This window comes from Brassica napus, chromosome C5, assembly GCF_020379485.1.
Source record: "Brassica napus cultivar Da-Ae chromosome C5, Da-Ae, whole genome shotgun sequence".
NCBI lineage: Eukaryota > Viridiplantae > Streptophyta > Magnoliopsida > Brassicales > Brassicaceae > Brassica > Brassica napus.
In genome coordinates, this window is record NC_063448.1 from 38330747 (window position 1) to 38346486 (window position 15740).

General features: G+C 29.5%; 1 protein-coding gene across 1 annotated transcript; it reads left to right on the forward strand.

Moving 5' to 3' along the window:
• The first annotated feature begins 5957 nt into the window (after positions 1-5957).
• LOC106398643 (leucine-rich repeat extensin-like protein 6) lies at positions 5958-7972 on the forward strand. The gene has a single exon (XM_048759151.1). It carries the CDS (start codon positions 6354-6356, stop codon positions 7848-7850), a length of 1497 nt encoding a protein of 498 aa, XP_048615108.1. The 5' UTR covers positions 5958-6353; the 3' UTR covers positions 7851-7972.
• Positions 7973-15740: the final 7768 nt, after the last annotated feature.

Genomic DNA, 15740 nt, shown 5'->3' on the forward strand with positions numbered 1-15740 from the left:
AGAATGTTAGTGAAATGAATTAGACTACTCTAAAATTATCAACATATTCTTCAACTTTGACAAACAAAAAGCTCATGAGATGATGATCTACGACTTGACTGATGTTGTGAACCTGATATGTCTGTCACATTTCAGTTATTTCAATATGATAGCAACAAAAGTTACAAAACTATGCGAATCTCTCAACTTTAAATAATATTATTTCAAGCATGGATCTTCGTAATATTCTATGCGAGAATGGATTACTCATATGAGTCCAATGAAATTATCTCAATAATGGGCCGTATTAACAATTAGTTCACTGAACAAACAATCACAACTTGTCGTAAGAAAAAAAAAAACAAATACTTAGACTATGATTAATCCGGATTTTTAGGGTGGGGTTCTTAATTTCGGTCAAAAACTGTTTCTTAGCTTTTAAATAAGAAAAGTTAAGAACTGGCTCTTAAATAAGAGATATAAGAACCGTTTCTTAACCAAAAAATGTAATTAAAAAAAAAAAAAGTATCAAATCATGAGTTAAGAACCCCAAATTAAGAATCCGGGTTAATCATGCTCTTGCCTACTAATGCAGGGCCCGCTTAGAACAACTCAAAAAAAAAGTTTTTATAAGTATCTAATGATTAAAAATAAAGAAAAATATATAAAAAATAAGCATGGATTCTCATTGAATGAAGTTTCAAAATCTCACTAAACCCTTTTTCACCTGTCAGTCTTTAGCTATTTTAATTGTTTAACATAAATTATCTCATTAATGTTTGTTTAGATAATAACTTTTTTCTTTACATCAGATAATAAGTTTTCTTTTGTAACTTGTTTTGAATATTCAACCGTTAAGGCTACTATTAGTGTGGGGTGAGTGTAACCATCCTCGAGCATACTGTAAATCTAATATTTTAGGAGTATCAATTTTACTAACATATATAAATTTGATTTACATTTTGAAATAGCATTTAAAACATGTTAATATAAATTAAAATTTAGTTTGTCTGTTTAAAATAATTGTTAATGATATTTATTTAAAGAATATTAAAGTTTACTTTTAGAGAGCTTAATTATTTTTGTTTATCCAAGGGCCTTGAATACTAATGAGCCGGCCCTGATTCAACTAGTTCCATTATACGATCCAACAATAATATCACATAACATAACCCTTAAATCTCGTGCTTCCAGTAGGCTCACTGATATCCAACAACGATGAGTCTTTAATTAGGTGGTACCGTACATACGGTGTAATAAACAACGTTTGACCTAGCTATCGAGCTTGATTTTGAAAAACTCTTAGGATCAACAGCAAAAATATATATCAAGTGGCCTTGTTTTTTTTTTGAACGGCATCAAGTGGCCTTGTAAAATATGGATAATTTAGATAATATTTGCGTATACGTGTACATACGTACGTACATACGTATATACGGAAGTCTACGTCTTTTCTTTTAGCTACACGCCAACCGTAAAACTAGTCCCACTATATGAAAGAATAAATTCAGGTAACTATGAATCACGCTATCAAAAGGCAAATGAAACATATAGTGAACAATCATTTTTTGGTGGTTCTTAACATAGATCCCAAAATAAAAGTCTCAGTACCAACAAGTTGTATCATAAGTTTATAATAATAAGTCACGATCAATCGCAGTGATTTTTTATCTAAATCCACAGTTTTCAACAAGTTCAGATATGATTTCATACTCTTTAGGAAATTTGATATTATAATTAGATAATAATGGTTTAAAATTTTACGAAACCGTGTTTCTGGTAGTAATTAACAACAACCGTCCAATTATTTTTCTTATTGTGTCTCTATGAAACTATATATGACTATACTAGATGCGTATGTGCTGGATTGAGCCATCTTGTGTTGAAGAAACAAGGCAATTGTCGTAGGCGATAAATGTAATCAGGAACCTATTCGTTAAATTTATCTTCATGTACTGACTACTCTGCAAGCATACTAACACATGTAGCTCGAGAGTTATTGTCATAAATGGTTTATTCAGGAGTTACAATTTGTTTGGCATTACATAAATTTTCAAATAAAACTTAATTTGTTTTATATTATTTCTCTAAATTAGCTTTACCATGTTCGCAGTAAAACAGCCCATGAAAGCTGTTATATCCACGGGGGGCAGCAGTTGGTGTAACCAAATGTAACGAGCTTAAGCTTGCTCTTACACACGACTTGTCGTATCTTTGTAATACATATCTAAGAGGTGTTACATCTAATCTATTAAAACAGAGTCTTATTTGAAATTTACCTTGACAAGTTTTAAAGTTGGACCCCTATTAAACATGTTGTGACTAAATAATAAAATATAATCAATATGTTACCAATATACTTAAGTTAAACCAATAATGAAACTTATTCCCTAAACCCGCAAACAAGATCATGACACAATTTTTTTCTTTTCTTCTTCTGGGTTTCAATTTTTACAATTAGGTATTCTGTTAAATTAATATCGTGAAGAAGTGGGGGAAGATATTTTATGTGAACTAAATTTGTGGTGGTTATAGCTGAGAAAAAGGATTTTGAGGTTTGACTGGATTTTTTTTACGGGTTTAGGCAACATTATTACCAGATTCAGTTTCAGTGAATGATCTCACCAGGATGGCGACTGTCAGGACGAAGGAGATATTTTCGGCTCAGTTGCATGTTTAATATGTCTCAGATCGTGACTGATTGTCTATACTGTTAACAATTTGCCCCGGAATTTGATTTGAGCCATCATGATCTGCTTTTGTTTTGATTTGATCTGGTAATTATGGTCATGTTACATTCTGGTTTGTGGCTGCCATTGTTTCTTTAGTATGACCCTTTTGTTGTAATAATCATCGATGGGTACTTTGAAACTTATCAGTTCATGATAATGAACTGCTCGAATTTTTTATGCAGATAGTATCAGTTACGGCTTGATCACTGTTTTATCACAATGCCAAGTTTGTTTGATTTACTCTTCACCATGTTTGATGCATCTATTAGCTCAAAATTTGCGTCCCATTTGTGCTTCAGCAGTAAAATGCATTATGTGCTCTTCGTTAATATTGTTTGCAAGGGAATGGGTTCATATGAGTCCTTGCTTCTTAATCTTTGTTCACATATGACAATCTTGGATGTCTAGATAAGAGAGTATATTTGTATTTGTATATTTATAAATTGAGAAGATTCTTATCATAGATTGGGGACTATCCATATGAATAGGTGCAAGAGAGCTTTCTAACTTCTAAAATGGTTTTTTTTATGTCATCAGCGAAAGCTCTCTTATGCATGGACTACAATTAATGAAAGTAGAAGAATCCGGACTAAAACAAACCGATCCGGTGGAATTCATGTTGGTTATGTCTGATGTTTAATATGTCAACAAACTACACTTTTCTCTTGGAAGTGTAAGCTGACATCGGCCAATTTTTGTAGGAAAGGATATCAAATGGTGAGATAATAAATAAGAGTAGCCCTCAAGCCAACATCTACAACTAGAGTAAGTGTTTGTTGAAACACTATGCAGTTTCCATATGAGCATAAAAAAGGTTTGCTTGGTAATCATCAGTTAACACATTGATGTCTCATCCCTTATGTGCAGAGGAAATATAATACTATAACCAGAGACAAGAAAGAAAATGAGATGATTGCACTTGATCCTTTTGTTCTCCCACAAGGTTATTATATAAAACCTCAAACCATTGTATTGGTTTGTCCTCTCATTACTAAGAGTTTGTATTTTGGATTATTTTGTTTTTGTTATATCTGTGTCAATGGTGGCTTTTGTTCTTGTAGATCAGATCAGTTGATGGCGCAATACGTACAGTGGCATTTGTTTCCGATAAGTCCAGAGCTGCAGAAACCTCTTTGGACAAGTTCTTCAGTTGAGCTCCGCAGTAGCCTGCTACTTTGTAAGCAAAATACAAGAAAATACGAGAAAAAGAAAGGGAGAGGCTTCCCTTTTGTTGTGTGATTATTTTGATTAAAAATGTTAATTTTGCAGGCTGAAGATTGCTTTAAAACATAAGATTTTTTTTTGTAAGATAATGATCTACATCAGTATGCGTTTCATTCAGTTATATCAATCGTACCATCTTTCTACTCACATATATGTATGTTGACGTGGGTGAGTGATGATTACACATTACAAAATTGATGTGTAAAGTATGTAAAAGTTAGCTCTTTTAAAAATATTTGAGTTATAAATCTTTTGGAGTAAAATATTTGAGTTATAAATTTATAATATTTTATTGATAAAAATCACAACAGATCACTAAGATTATTTTTCAATTAATTTTGATATGGTGAACATTTTTTTATAGTTTCCTAGATTTGGCATCACCGCTTAATCCATGCCAAGCGTGACTTCAAATATATATTAGAGGTGAAAGCTCTAACGCATTATCTAGGTGATTCCAAATAGATTAGAGGTGAAAGCTCTAACGCATTATCAATAAATATCAAATTTTGCTTTTTAAAATATCATACAAGAAAGAGAAACCTGAAAACACTAGACCGCTAAACTAAACTTTGATTTACATAAAAAAAATTTCTGCGTGGATGTGTCAGTCAAAGATACTTTGTTCCTTATGAACCAAATCTGATTGTAAAAATATTTTTTAATTTGGTATATAACTTTGAGATATACCGATTATCTAAGCATGGTTAAAATATGAAAACATTCAAAACACATAAAATAAAAATCGGAAAATATAACCAAAAATATAGCTACCTAAATCAAAATCATGATCGACATTTACGCATTCATATTCAAACTCACATGCTCAAATTAAATTCAAAATTTTATCGGGTTCTTAACATTTTTATTGGAACCAAACTAAAAACCAAAATAACTAAACCCAAACCAAAATCATATTCATAAATAACCGAATTATCACTATATTTCTTAAACCGGAAACAAAAACCCACAACCGAACCAGATCCAACAAATAAAAGAATACAATATGAATCTGAACCGAAATTTATAAAATAACAACAAATCTTAAAATTTTAATAAAAAAATAAATTATAGATATATATATATATATATATAAATAATCTCGCGTTTTGTTCACGTGTGACAATCTTAGATGTCTAGACAAGAAAGTATATTCTGTTTGACTAGAAAATTACATATCCATATTCAGATTGAGACGCTTGAATTGAACTCAAGATTTTATCGCGTTTCTAACATTGTTGTTTGAATCAAACCAAAAACCAAAATAGCTAAACCCAAATTTATTAATAACCAAATTATTACTATATTTTTTTGAGCTAACCAAAAACAAAACCCACGACCGAACCAGAACCAATAAATCAAAAATATAATCTTGACATTAATCGAAGTATATAAAATATTGTTAAATCATAAAATTTTAATTTAAAATCATGAAAGTATAGATATAAATATAAATAATTTCGCGCAACCGCGCGGATCAGAGTCTAGTAGTTTTATTTAAAGAAGAATACTAAACATATTAAAACAACGATTTTAATTAATTATATGCAAAACAGTCACAATCTTTTATTTTAGATCAGTTGAAATCTTTAGTTCTTTATATTTAATAGATTTTCTTTGTCGGTTTGTTCATTTTATCGGATTTGAATGTTAGTTAAATACATCTAACATATTTAGATGTTTCAAAGCGCCATTTTCAGTTGTTTCAAAGCAATAGCTTTTGAAATTTATAGCTTGCGTGTGTTATAAAAACCGTGTACTTGACCACTAAAAGCGTGTATATATATATATTCGTCCAATTTGATTGCAAATTGCTTTAAAAAGTCAGGATTTGTATAAAGAGATTATGCAATGTAAACTGCAGATTGATAGGGGGATCAACGAACATTCTTTGCTAATTCTGACCTCATCTACCAAATAAACGAAAGTCAAATCAATGCTCCCCTGTCACCCATTAGTTATCTTATTCTTTATAAACTTATTAATTATCCTTTTTTGTAACTGACTTATTAATCATCCTTGTAAGATTTTAGAGCATGATTATTGGAGGGTTCTTAAGGTGGGATTCTTAGCGGAATATAAAAACATGTTTCTTAATTTTTAACTAAAAGAGCTAAGAACCGGCTCTTAAATAAGAGTTTTAAGAAACGGTTCTTAGTTTTTTTAGTTAAAAGTTAAGAGACGGATTCTTATATTTCTCTAAGAACTTCACCTAAAGAACCTCTCAATAATCATGATCTTAATAAACATAATTACATTGACTTCAATATAGAACCAATAGAAATGGATCATCTATACAATCTATTTCCTATATCAAACAAAATAAAATTTCAACGGAAGTGGTTACACCCTTTCCTATACAAATACAACCTTATACTTACTCCCATTTCCAAAACACAAACATAAACCATCTCAAAAATGAGAGAAGAAACTTTCTTGTTCCAATGGCGTTGCTTAGCCTCTTGTTTCATCTTCTTCCTCATCCTTCCTCAAGCTTTCACTTACAATACTCCTCCCATCAACCCCTGCTCCCCACATGCTCCTAATTGGTTTCCTCCCATCGCAAACCCAAGGCTCTTAAAAGCTTACGCAGCTCTTCAAGCTTGGAAATTCACTATGACTTCAGACCCAAACGGCTTTACCTCTAACTGGTGTGGTCCTCATGTTTGTAACTACACAGGCGTCTTCTGTGCACCGACTCTAGACAACCCGTACCTCTTAACCGTAGCCGGTATAGACTTAAACCATGCCAACATCGCTGGTTATCTCCCGGAAGAGCTTGGTCTCTTAACCGATCTTGCCTTACTCCATATCAATTCCAACCGGTTTAAAGGTCAACTCCCTATGTCTCTAAACTGCCTCAAACTTCTCCACGAGCTTGACGTCAGCAACAATAAACTCTCCGGCGAGTTTCCTTCCGTAGTCTTCACGTTACCTTCTTTAAAGTTTCTTGACATTAGGTTTAATGGTTTCTACGGTGATGTTCCTAGCCAACTCTTTGACCTAAACCTTGACGCTCTCTTCATTAACAACAACAACTTCCGGTTTAGGCTACCGGGAAACATAGGAAACTCTACAGTTTCGGTTCTTGTCTTAGCCAACAACGATCTCCAAGGATCTTGTGTACCTCCGAGTTTCTACAACATGGGGAAAACGTTACACGAGGTCATTCTCATGAATAGTCAGATTAGCGGTTGTTTAAACCGGGAGATCGGTTTGCTAAACCAGTTGACGGTTTTTGACGTGAGTTTTAATAACTTGGTCGGTTCGTTGCCGGACACTATGGGTGATATGAAGAGTTTGGAGCAGTTAAACATCGCTCATAACAAATTCTCCGGTTACATCCCGGAGGGTATCTGCCGACTACCGAACCTCGAGAACTTCACTTACTCATATAACTTTTTCTCCGGCGAGTCACCGGTTTGTCTGAGGCTTCAGGAGTTTGACGACCGTAGAAACTGTTTACCGTTGAAGCCAATGCAACGGCCTCCCGCCGAGTGTAGATCATTTTCTTCATATCCTATTAATTGTGCTTCCTTTGGCTGCTCTCCGCCTAGTCCACCGCCTCCACCGCCTCCTCCACCACCACCACCACCGCCTCCTCCACCACCTCCACCACCACCACCACCGCCTCCACCTCCTCCACCACCACCATATGTGTATTCATCGCCTCCTCCGCCACCATACGTGTATCCTTCGCCTCCTCCGCCACCATATGTGTATGCGTCACCTCCTCCACCACCACCATATGTGTATTCATCGCCTCCTCCGCCACCATACGTGTATCCTTCGCCTCCTCCGCCACCATATGTGTATGCGTCACCTCCTCCTCCACCATGTGTTTATCCGTCGCCTCCTCCATCATATGTGTATCCTACGCCTCCGAGTACTCTATCACCGCCGGTGCATGACTAAGGCGTCTTTTGACCGAATGGAATGCCATCTGTTTTACTTTACGTAACGCTAGTGTTCACTAGACTGTTTCTTGTTTGACTATTTATTTTCTTGTAATTCAATTTTAAGAAGTTAGCATTAAATGTTTGTGTGGAGAAATTTTTATTTATTTAAAAATTAAGGAAAGTTATGTATGGTCTTCTGGGAAAGACGAATTTGTTGGATAGTTATTCAGGGGATGTATTCAATTTAACATTCGATGTGGTTTGATTTTTAAAAGGGTTTTAGATGATTTCAATAAGTTGCAGAGATTTAAGTGATTTTTGTTAAACTACTCTAGAATATCATCTAAAACTATGGGATTTGAGTTTTAATTTTTTTAACTAAGAAATCCTACCCAAACACCCTAAAATCACCTAAAAACTTTAAAATTCCACGGCTTAAAATATTTTCAATAACAGTGGATTTTAGAGTATTTTAAAAAATGTCAAATTCAATAACAGTAGATTTTAAATGAGTTTTTAAAATTCATGTTTCAATAAAAGTGGATTTGTCATTTAATACAAACCACCTGAAACTCTCAGTTGAATACATCCCCCTAGCGGATGTTTTAAAATTTCGTAATATCGATTGTTTAACATTTGTGTTATTGAAATTTGCAAATCCGTTTGTTGGTTTGTTGTGTAATTTGAAATGCAGGTTCTATTTTTTTGCTATCAGTATTAATGCTAGAGTATTCTAATTGTGTGGTGCAATGGATTTATGCATGTTTAAGAAACTTTCCACGTAGGACATCTATATTATTATTTGAGAATTAATTTTGATGATTTGTAATGTTCTTCATGATTTTAGGTTATTTTATTTTTTTGTCATGTTTTAAGCAATTGTAGTTGTCATTTATTTATTTGTTATGTTCTTAGTAAATTTTAGCTTATTCATTAATTTATAAGTTTAAATAATATTATTATTTCAATTTTGTAATTATATATATGTTTACCTGTCATGTTTTCCATGATTTAAGTTGTTTTGCTTATTTGTCATGTTTTAAGTAATTTTAGCTGACTTATTAATTTATTTGTCATATTTTTAGTAACCATATCCAGAATTTGGTTAACTAAAATATATCAGCTTTTTTTTTTTTTTTGTAGTTTCATGTATGTTAAAATTTGGTTAACTAAAATAAAGAAAGTTAAAAGAGACGAAGTTTCACCTTCTTATTTTACTTTATTACATAGAATATTTGACATCATAGTCTTATAGATTCTATTGGTGTTTAAAAACACAAAGATTATTGGGAAGATTAGAAAATAATTAAGAGTATAAAAATAATTTATCATGCTGGTTTTTAAATTCATAGAATGTTTAGATGAATGATGGATATATTATGAAAGTGATGTTCCAATTTTACAAAAGTTAGCTATACAATGATTCGTATACGTGTTTTACAATTTAATGATTTACGTTTGCAAAAAAATATAATCGTTTATTTATTTGTTTAGTTTACTTTTGTTATTCACATGTTATTAGAATATTTTAACGTTTTGTTTTTGGCTTATTTTAAAATTAAAAGTTAATTTCATAATTCGCATTAGAAATTTAAATATTTATTTATTTAATTTTGTTATATATTTTTACTACATATCTAATTCTTAATTTGTTACATTTTGATATATATTCATAATTATATCTTAAAACTGATTGAACTATTGACCCATACTCTCTTGGGTCGATTTATGTTAATCTAATATATTATGATATAATTGGGTTGATATATTTGTTCTATTAGTTTATATTTGATAAATATATTACATGTCTGTTCGAATAACCAGTAAAAATATATTTATAAAAATATCAATAAAACATGTTCCATCATATATTAAATATTAATAGCAGCGAACTATTAATATTTATTTCATCATTATAAATAAATATATATATATATATATTTATGTATCTCATTTTAATACTCTAGCTATAAGAATTATATTTTATGTATTTGGTGTGGGTTTTGAAGAATTTTTTTCTTGCATGTGGGTTAATGTACAATTGTATATATACAAATTAGTAGACATATATCATTATTTACTATATTAATAATATAATATAATTGATTAGTTACAGAAATTTAGTAATAATATAAATTAAATTCATTAGCTTCAAAAAATAATATATTAATTATTTAGTTCATTAAATTTAGGTATGATGTATATTTAATAATAATTAAGTTATGTATAAATAGAAATAATAGGAAAGATAGTTAAATGTTATGGTCAATCTAGACTATTAGTAAGTAGATAAAAAATGCTTATGTTTAATAGTATTGATATATATATTGGGGAAATTGTCAAAAGTGACTTAAAACTTGATTTTGATTACAAGAGTGTACTCCAAATTCAATAAGATGCAAAAGTAACCTAAAAGTCTAGTGAAATTACAACAACCTCCTTATGACCAAACAAAAAATCTATACTGAGTTTTACCATTATAACCCTCCGCGTGAGAAGACTTACAAAGAAGTCTTCTCCAAGAAGACTTCTTTGTATCTTCTCGTACGGTAGATCTTTAAAATAATTTAAAACTTTTATAAAAAATATTTTGGTGGGGAAATAATTGAAATCTTGTAATAATAAACATGTATAAATGATGTAAATTTAGTTTTACTAAAAATGAATTATTTTTAACATAGATGAGTAAATGTAGATTGAGTTATGATAGTCTTTGGTTTAGAGTTTGGTAACATATGTTGTAGTAGTGTTGGTATTTTTAGGGTAAGATTTTGAAATTTTATCTTTTAATTTTTTTTTTAATTTGACCTTATGTGTTTACTGGCTATGTAATAACTTGATTTAAAAACTTTCTTAAGTATATTTTAGGCGTAATAAAGTGTTATTTGTTTTTGCTTAGTTATTTGATTCTATGGCCTGGAAGACTTACAGAAGACTTCATTGGAAATTTTCTCACATATCGTGCTTAAATTTTAGTAGAATTTAGGGTTTCCACCTAAATTTTAGAAGAATTTAGGTTTTTCGCCTAACTCGAAGTCTTCCAGATGTATTCTAATGGAAGTCTTCTCATGTATTAGATCTTAAAAGTAATTAATAAATTTTACAAAAATATTTTGAAAGGGAAAAAAATGAAATTATGTAATAATAAACATTTATAAGTGATGAAAATTTTGTTTTACTAAAATTGAATTATTTTTAACATAGATGAGCGAATATAGATTGAATCATGATAGTTTTTGGTTTAGGGTTTGGTAATATATGTTGTAGTATTGTTGGTATTTTTACGGTAAGATTTTGAAATCTTATCTTTTATTTTTTTTTATTTGACATATATGTGTTTAATTACTATCTAATAACTTGATTTAAACACTTTCTAAGTTTCTTTTAAGTTTAAGAAAGTGGTCTTGAGATGTCTTCTCGACCAAATGGTTTAGAAGACTTCTCGACTTCTTGTGAAGTCTTCCAAACCGAACCAGACCTTAATTTTAATAAAACCAAAAATAAACCAACACATATTTAACCTAAGCTGAGAATTTACGGACATCTAAATAGTATTTTGTTTTTCACTTTTCGGTGTTTCTAAGGATTTTTTTATTAGTAAAAAGCGCGAAAACTCTAGATGTATGCTCTGAGGCGATATCAATGGCGATTATAAAGGTGATTGCCGTCGAAACTCTTCTCCGTCCTTTTCACCTCTGGTAATCTTGTTTTTCCGGTAAATCTTGTTTCTCCTTCGTCGCCTAAGTGTATTTTAGCACATTAAACTAATCCACTTGATTTTTTTTTCAGATCTGAAACTGTTTCTGTTGTTGTCAAACTCCACTTCCAGTAAGTTCTTTCTCTTTGCTGTTGAATTTTCATTTCAGAACTGAAACCGTTCGTTTATTCGTCGTGACTTCTTCTTTCCTGTCGAGTTTGGCAGATCTGTAACCATGGCTGTCTTCGGCGACCGTAGGTCATAAGTTCTCTGTTTTGGACCTTAACTTCTCCGCTTTTCGATTGTAAGTTCACCCATTTGTTCGATGTATTAGGGTTTCTCTCCATTTGATTAGTCTTCTACCGGAATACTTCGGAAAACTCCAGAGATCTTACGGAAGACTTCCGAAGACTTTTGAAAGACTTCAGAAGACTTCATGAAGACTTTCGAAAGACTCGTGTGAAAAATTCAAAACAGTTAACAAAAAGGTTTTTTATTTATTTACAACCAGTTAAGCATGAATATTCGGGTATCCATTCAGGTATGGATCGTTTCTTTCGGGTATCGAGTTTTTGGGTTGTGAAATTAGGCTATGCTCGGGTATTATGAATTTCTGGGTGGGTTTCGAGTCGGCTCCTCTCAGATACAGATTAATTCGGTTCTGATGTATAGGAACCTAAAAATTTCGAAATAAGCAATGTATCTAAAACGGGTTCAAATTTTTGTACCAAAACAATCATATTACCCGATCGGTTCAGATCTTTTGAATAGAATTAGTTATATGACGACACATCTGAAATATATAACACTAGTTGTTTAGTTTTGAATAATGACCAACATCTCGACGCGCAGATCAAGCTCTAATATTTGTATAACTCATACTAGTTGTTTGGTTTTGAATATTGTACATGAGAGGTGTTGTGTTATTTTTTTAGTTTACTTCAAGTTTGTTTAGTTTAAGTCATATTCTACGTATTAGTATGATGCTATTGTTGGATCTAGAAAGTTAATTTTCGCGGATAATAGATTTTTGAAAAGATATTTTAATGTTTCATGTTGTTATAGTTTGTTTGGCATAGGCCACAAATTAGCAATGGTTCACGTTTTTAGCTTGTATTCTGGAATTGCTAATTTTCGAACTAGAGGATGTCATTCTGATAGTGGTAGATGAAAATACAATTTCCAATGATTCACTCAATTTTTTCTTTCAAATTATAATATCTCTATAATGGAATTGAATTCTACGCTAATAGTACCGTATTTTAGAATGGAAACTAGAGTGATGAACAAAAAATAAATAGATTACTCTATTTATAGAGTAATTCTATTTTTACTTTATTATACAGTAAAAAATAAAGTACCATTAGAGATTTTTACTTCAACCTCTATTTTAAAGTAAAAATAAAGTAGGGTTGGAAATTCTCAATTATAAAAGTGAATTTGCTCCAAATGTATGCCTCTATAATAAAGTTACGCTATTACTGAAAAAAATATAGAAAGATGCTATTTCTTTTTCTTAAAAAGGTAACACCTCTCTGTATAAAATAGAGTTGCATCAGAAATGCTCTTAATAAATTAATTTATAAAATTACTTAGAAGTTATAAAATATTTTAACTATTGTAAATATCGATAAGTTTCAAAAGCTTTCAAAAATCTGTTAGTTATGTATTTATGAAACTTTCTACTGATCATTACTTTATTTCTTTAATGTGTTTTTTAAAGCATTGTATATCAAATTATTAAAAAAATTACAAAAATATACTTACACATGTAGTATGAAAATATACTCAAAAATGAGTAATTAGACTAATAGAATTCATTATATCCAAAAGATCTAACTAAAATAAGAACATATTGTTTTATAAGACAACAGCCAACCTAGATTTAAAATAGAAAATTTTATCAAAATTTTAATCTGTTTAGAACGAAAAGTATTATAGCTGAATTTTGAGAAGTATATGAAATTCAATACCAAGAGATATTAAAAGCGATGTCTAATTAAAATAAAATAATTTATAATACAAAATAAATAATAATTTAAAATTAAAAGTAAATTATCAATCAATTATTATAATATATTACTTTATAAATATTTATAAATGTGCATGAGCACGGAAGTATAACCTAGTTGTAAGTAAATATGTGGTAAAAGAATAAATAAATTATCAAATCTTAATTAAATGTATCAAAATTAAATAAATATGTGATCAAAGGGTAAAATAAATTTACTAAATTTAAAATAAATCTGTAACATTAAATAAATCTATGGTCAAAGAATAAATAAATCTAGGTATCTAAATTAAACCTGTCAAAATTAAGGACTTTATGGTCAAATAAAAGTAAATCTGTTGAATGCTACTTAAACCTGTCAAAACATTAAGTGAATTTATGGCTAAAACAAACAAATGTATCGAATCACTATTAAATCTGTCAAAATAAATTAATATGAGTTAAAATATAACAATTTTGTTAAAATATCTAAATAAACCGGTCAAATTTAAACTAATTTGTGCCCAAAAATAAATAAATATGTCGATAATTTTGTGTGTACATAAAACGCGGACAAAATAATTTTATTCGATGTCAAAACCATAATTATTTATATATTTTCTGATGAGTTAAAAATATATTTGGTATTTCGTAAAAACAGTGATAACAAATGAAATGAGGACAAAATAGGTATCAAAAACAAAATAGTAATTAAGAAATAGCGTTATTATAGTAATAAATTTAAGAACAAGGGTTAAATTAGTTTTTTCCCTGAAAATACTTCATTTGTTTCATAATACCAGGAGTTTTCCTGTGCCAAGCGCAAAAATAATAAATTTAAATAAAATTTTATTCTATTTTATAAAAATATGGTTTACATTTGATTATTTTTATGTTTTATTTCACTTAGTTGGAAAATAAAATCAGAAATGTAGTTATATATAGTTTTTTTTCTTTTGATGTCGTCTAATTATTTTAATTTTATTTATTTAAACTTTTATGAAATTAAAATTATATTTTATAAGAATTATAATTTTTTTGTATGATAATGACTATTTATTTAAATATGTGTATTATCCTCTAGTTTTCTATATTAAAATATAAATAAGTTTTGCATTTTAGTTTATTTTAGTTAAAATATATTAAACTGGTAAAAAATAATTGTCAATTTAATTAATGAACCGATAAAATTAAATAAAATTTCAAACACTTAACTATCCACAAAAATGTATTTGATTAATATTGATTTCATTAATATTGTAAGGCACACTAACATATAATGTGATTGTATATATACCAAATTTCAGAAACATATATATACATATTCTCTCTGTTTCATAATAAGTGTCATTCTAACTTTTTTTTTTCTTGTTACACAAAAAGTGTCACTTTACAATTCAAATGCAAATTATACTTAGTTTCAGCTGAAAATTAATTGCAAACTGCATTGGTTTTATAAATAATTTTATTTATCTCAATAACTATTGGTCAGAAAGATGTAATTAATAACAACTTACTTATATTTCCGTTATTTTCTTAGTCTGTGTGAAAAGTGTCAAAGTGACACTTATTCAGAAACAGAGGGAGTATTTTCTTTATACCAACTTTCATAAACATAAAAGAAATTAGTCATTATTATATTTCAAAAATCTTGACAAAAAAAAAATTTTTTAAAGAAAATTATTTTAATGGTTGATGTAGGAGTTATTAGTTAGTACCATATTAAAAAAATTACAAAAATATGAACAATTATAAAGGAAATTTTACATGTTATAATTAAGTCATGCCAAGTCATAATTTTTCAAAACCATGTCATTTTTTTAAGTGAGAACGAATATAGTGATGATAAATAAGCAAATCAATTCTCAAATAATCTATAAGAAAAAGATGTTTTGTTTACAGTTAAAAGATGACATTATTTATAATATAAATTTAAAATAAATTCCTATCATAAATAATGCAGTAAAATATTATTGCTCATTCAATTTTCAATAAAGGTCAAATTATTTTTATAATTGCAAAACACGTCAAATCTTCTCTAAAACATTTTAAATTATAGACACGCTTAAGTTATTCCCCGTTATATTGTTTTCTTGTCACAGTTCAATTGTGATACGGTTGTTCTTGTATGGATGTATTAAATGCCTTGTTGGCTCTGGTTCCGGATCATTTGTAACATATATCTCAATCTAAATAAAAATGAAAAACTATGAGAAAAG

Coding starts and splice junctions, on each gene's coding strand:
- LOC106398643 (XM_048759151.1), top strand. CDS start 6,354: ATGAGAGAAGAAACTTTCTTGTTCCAATGGCGTTGCTTAGCCTCTTGT.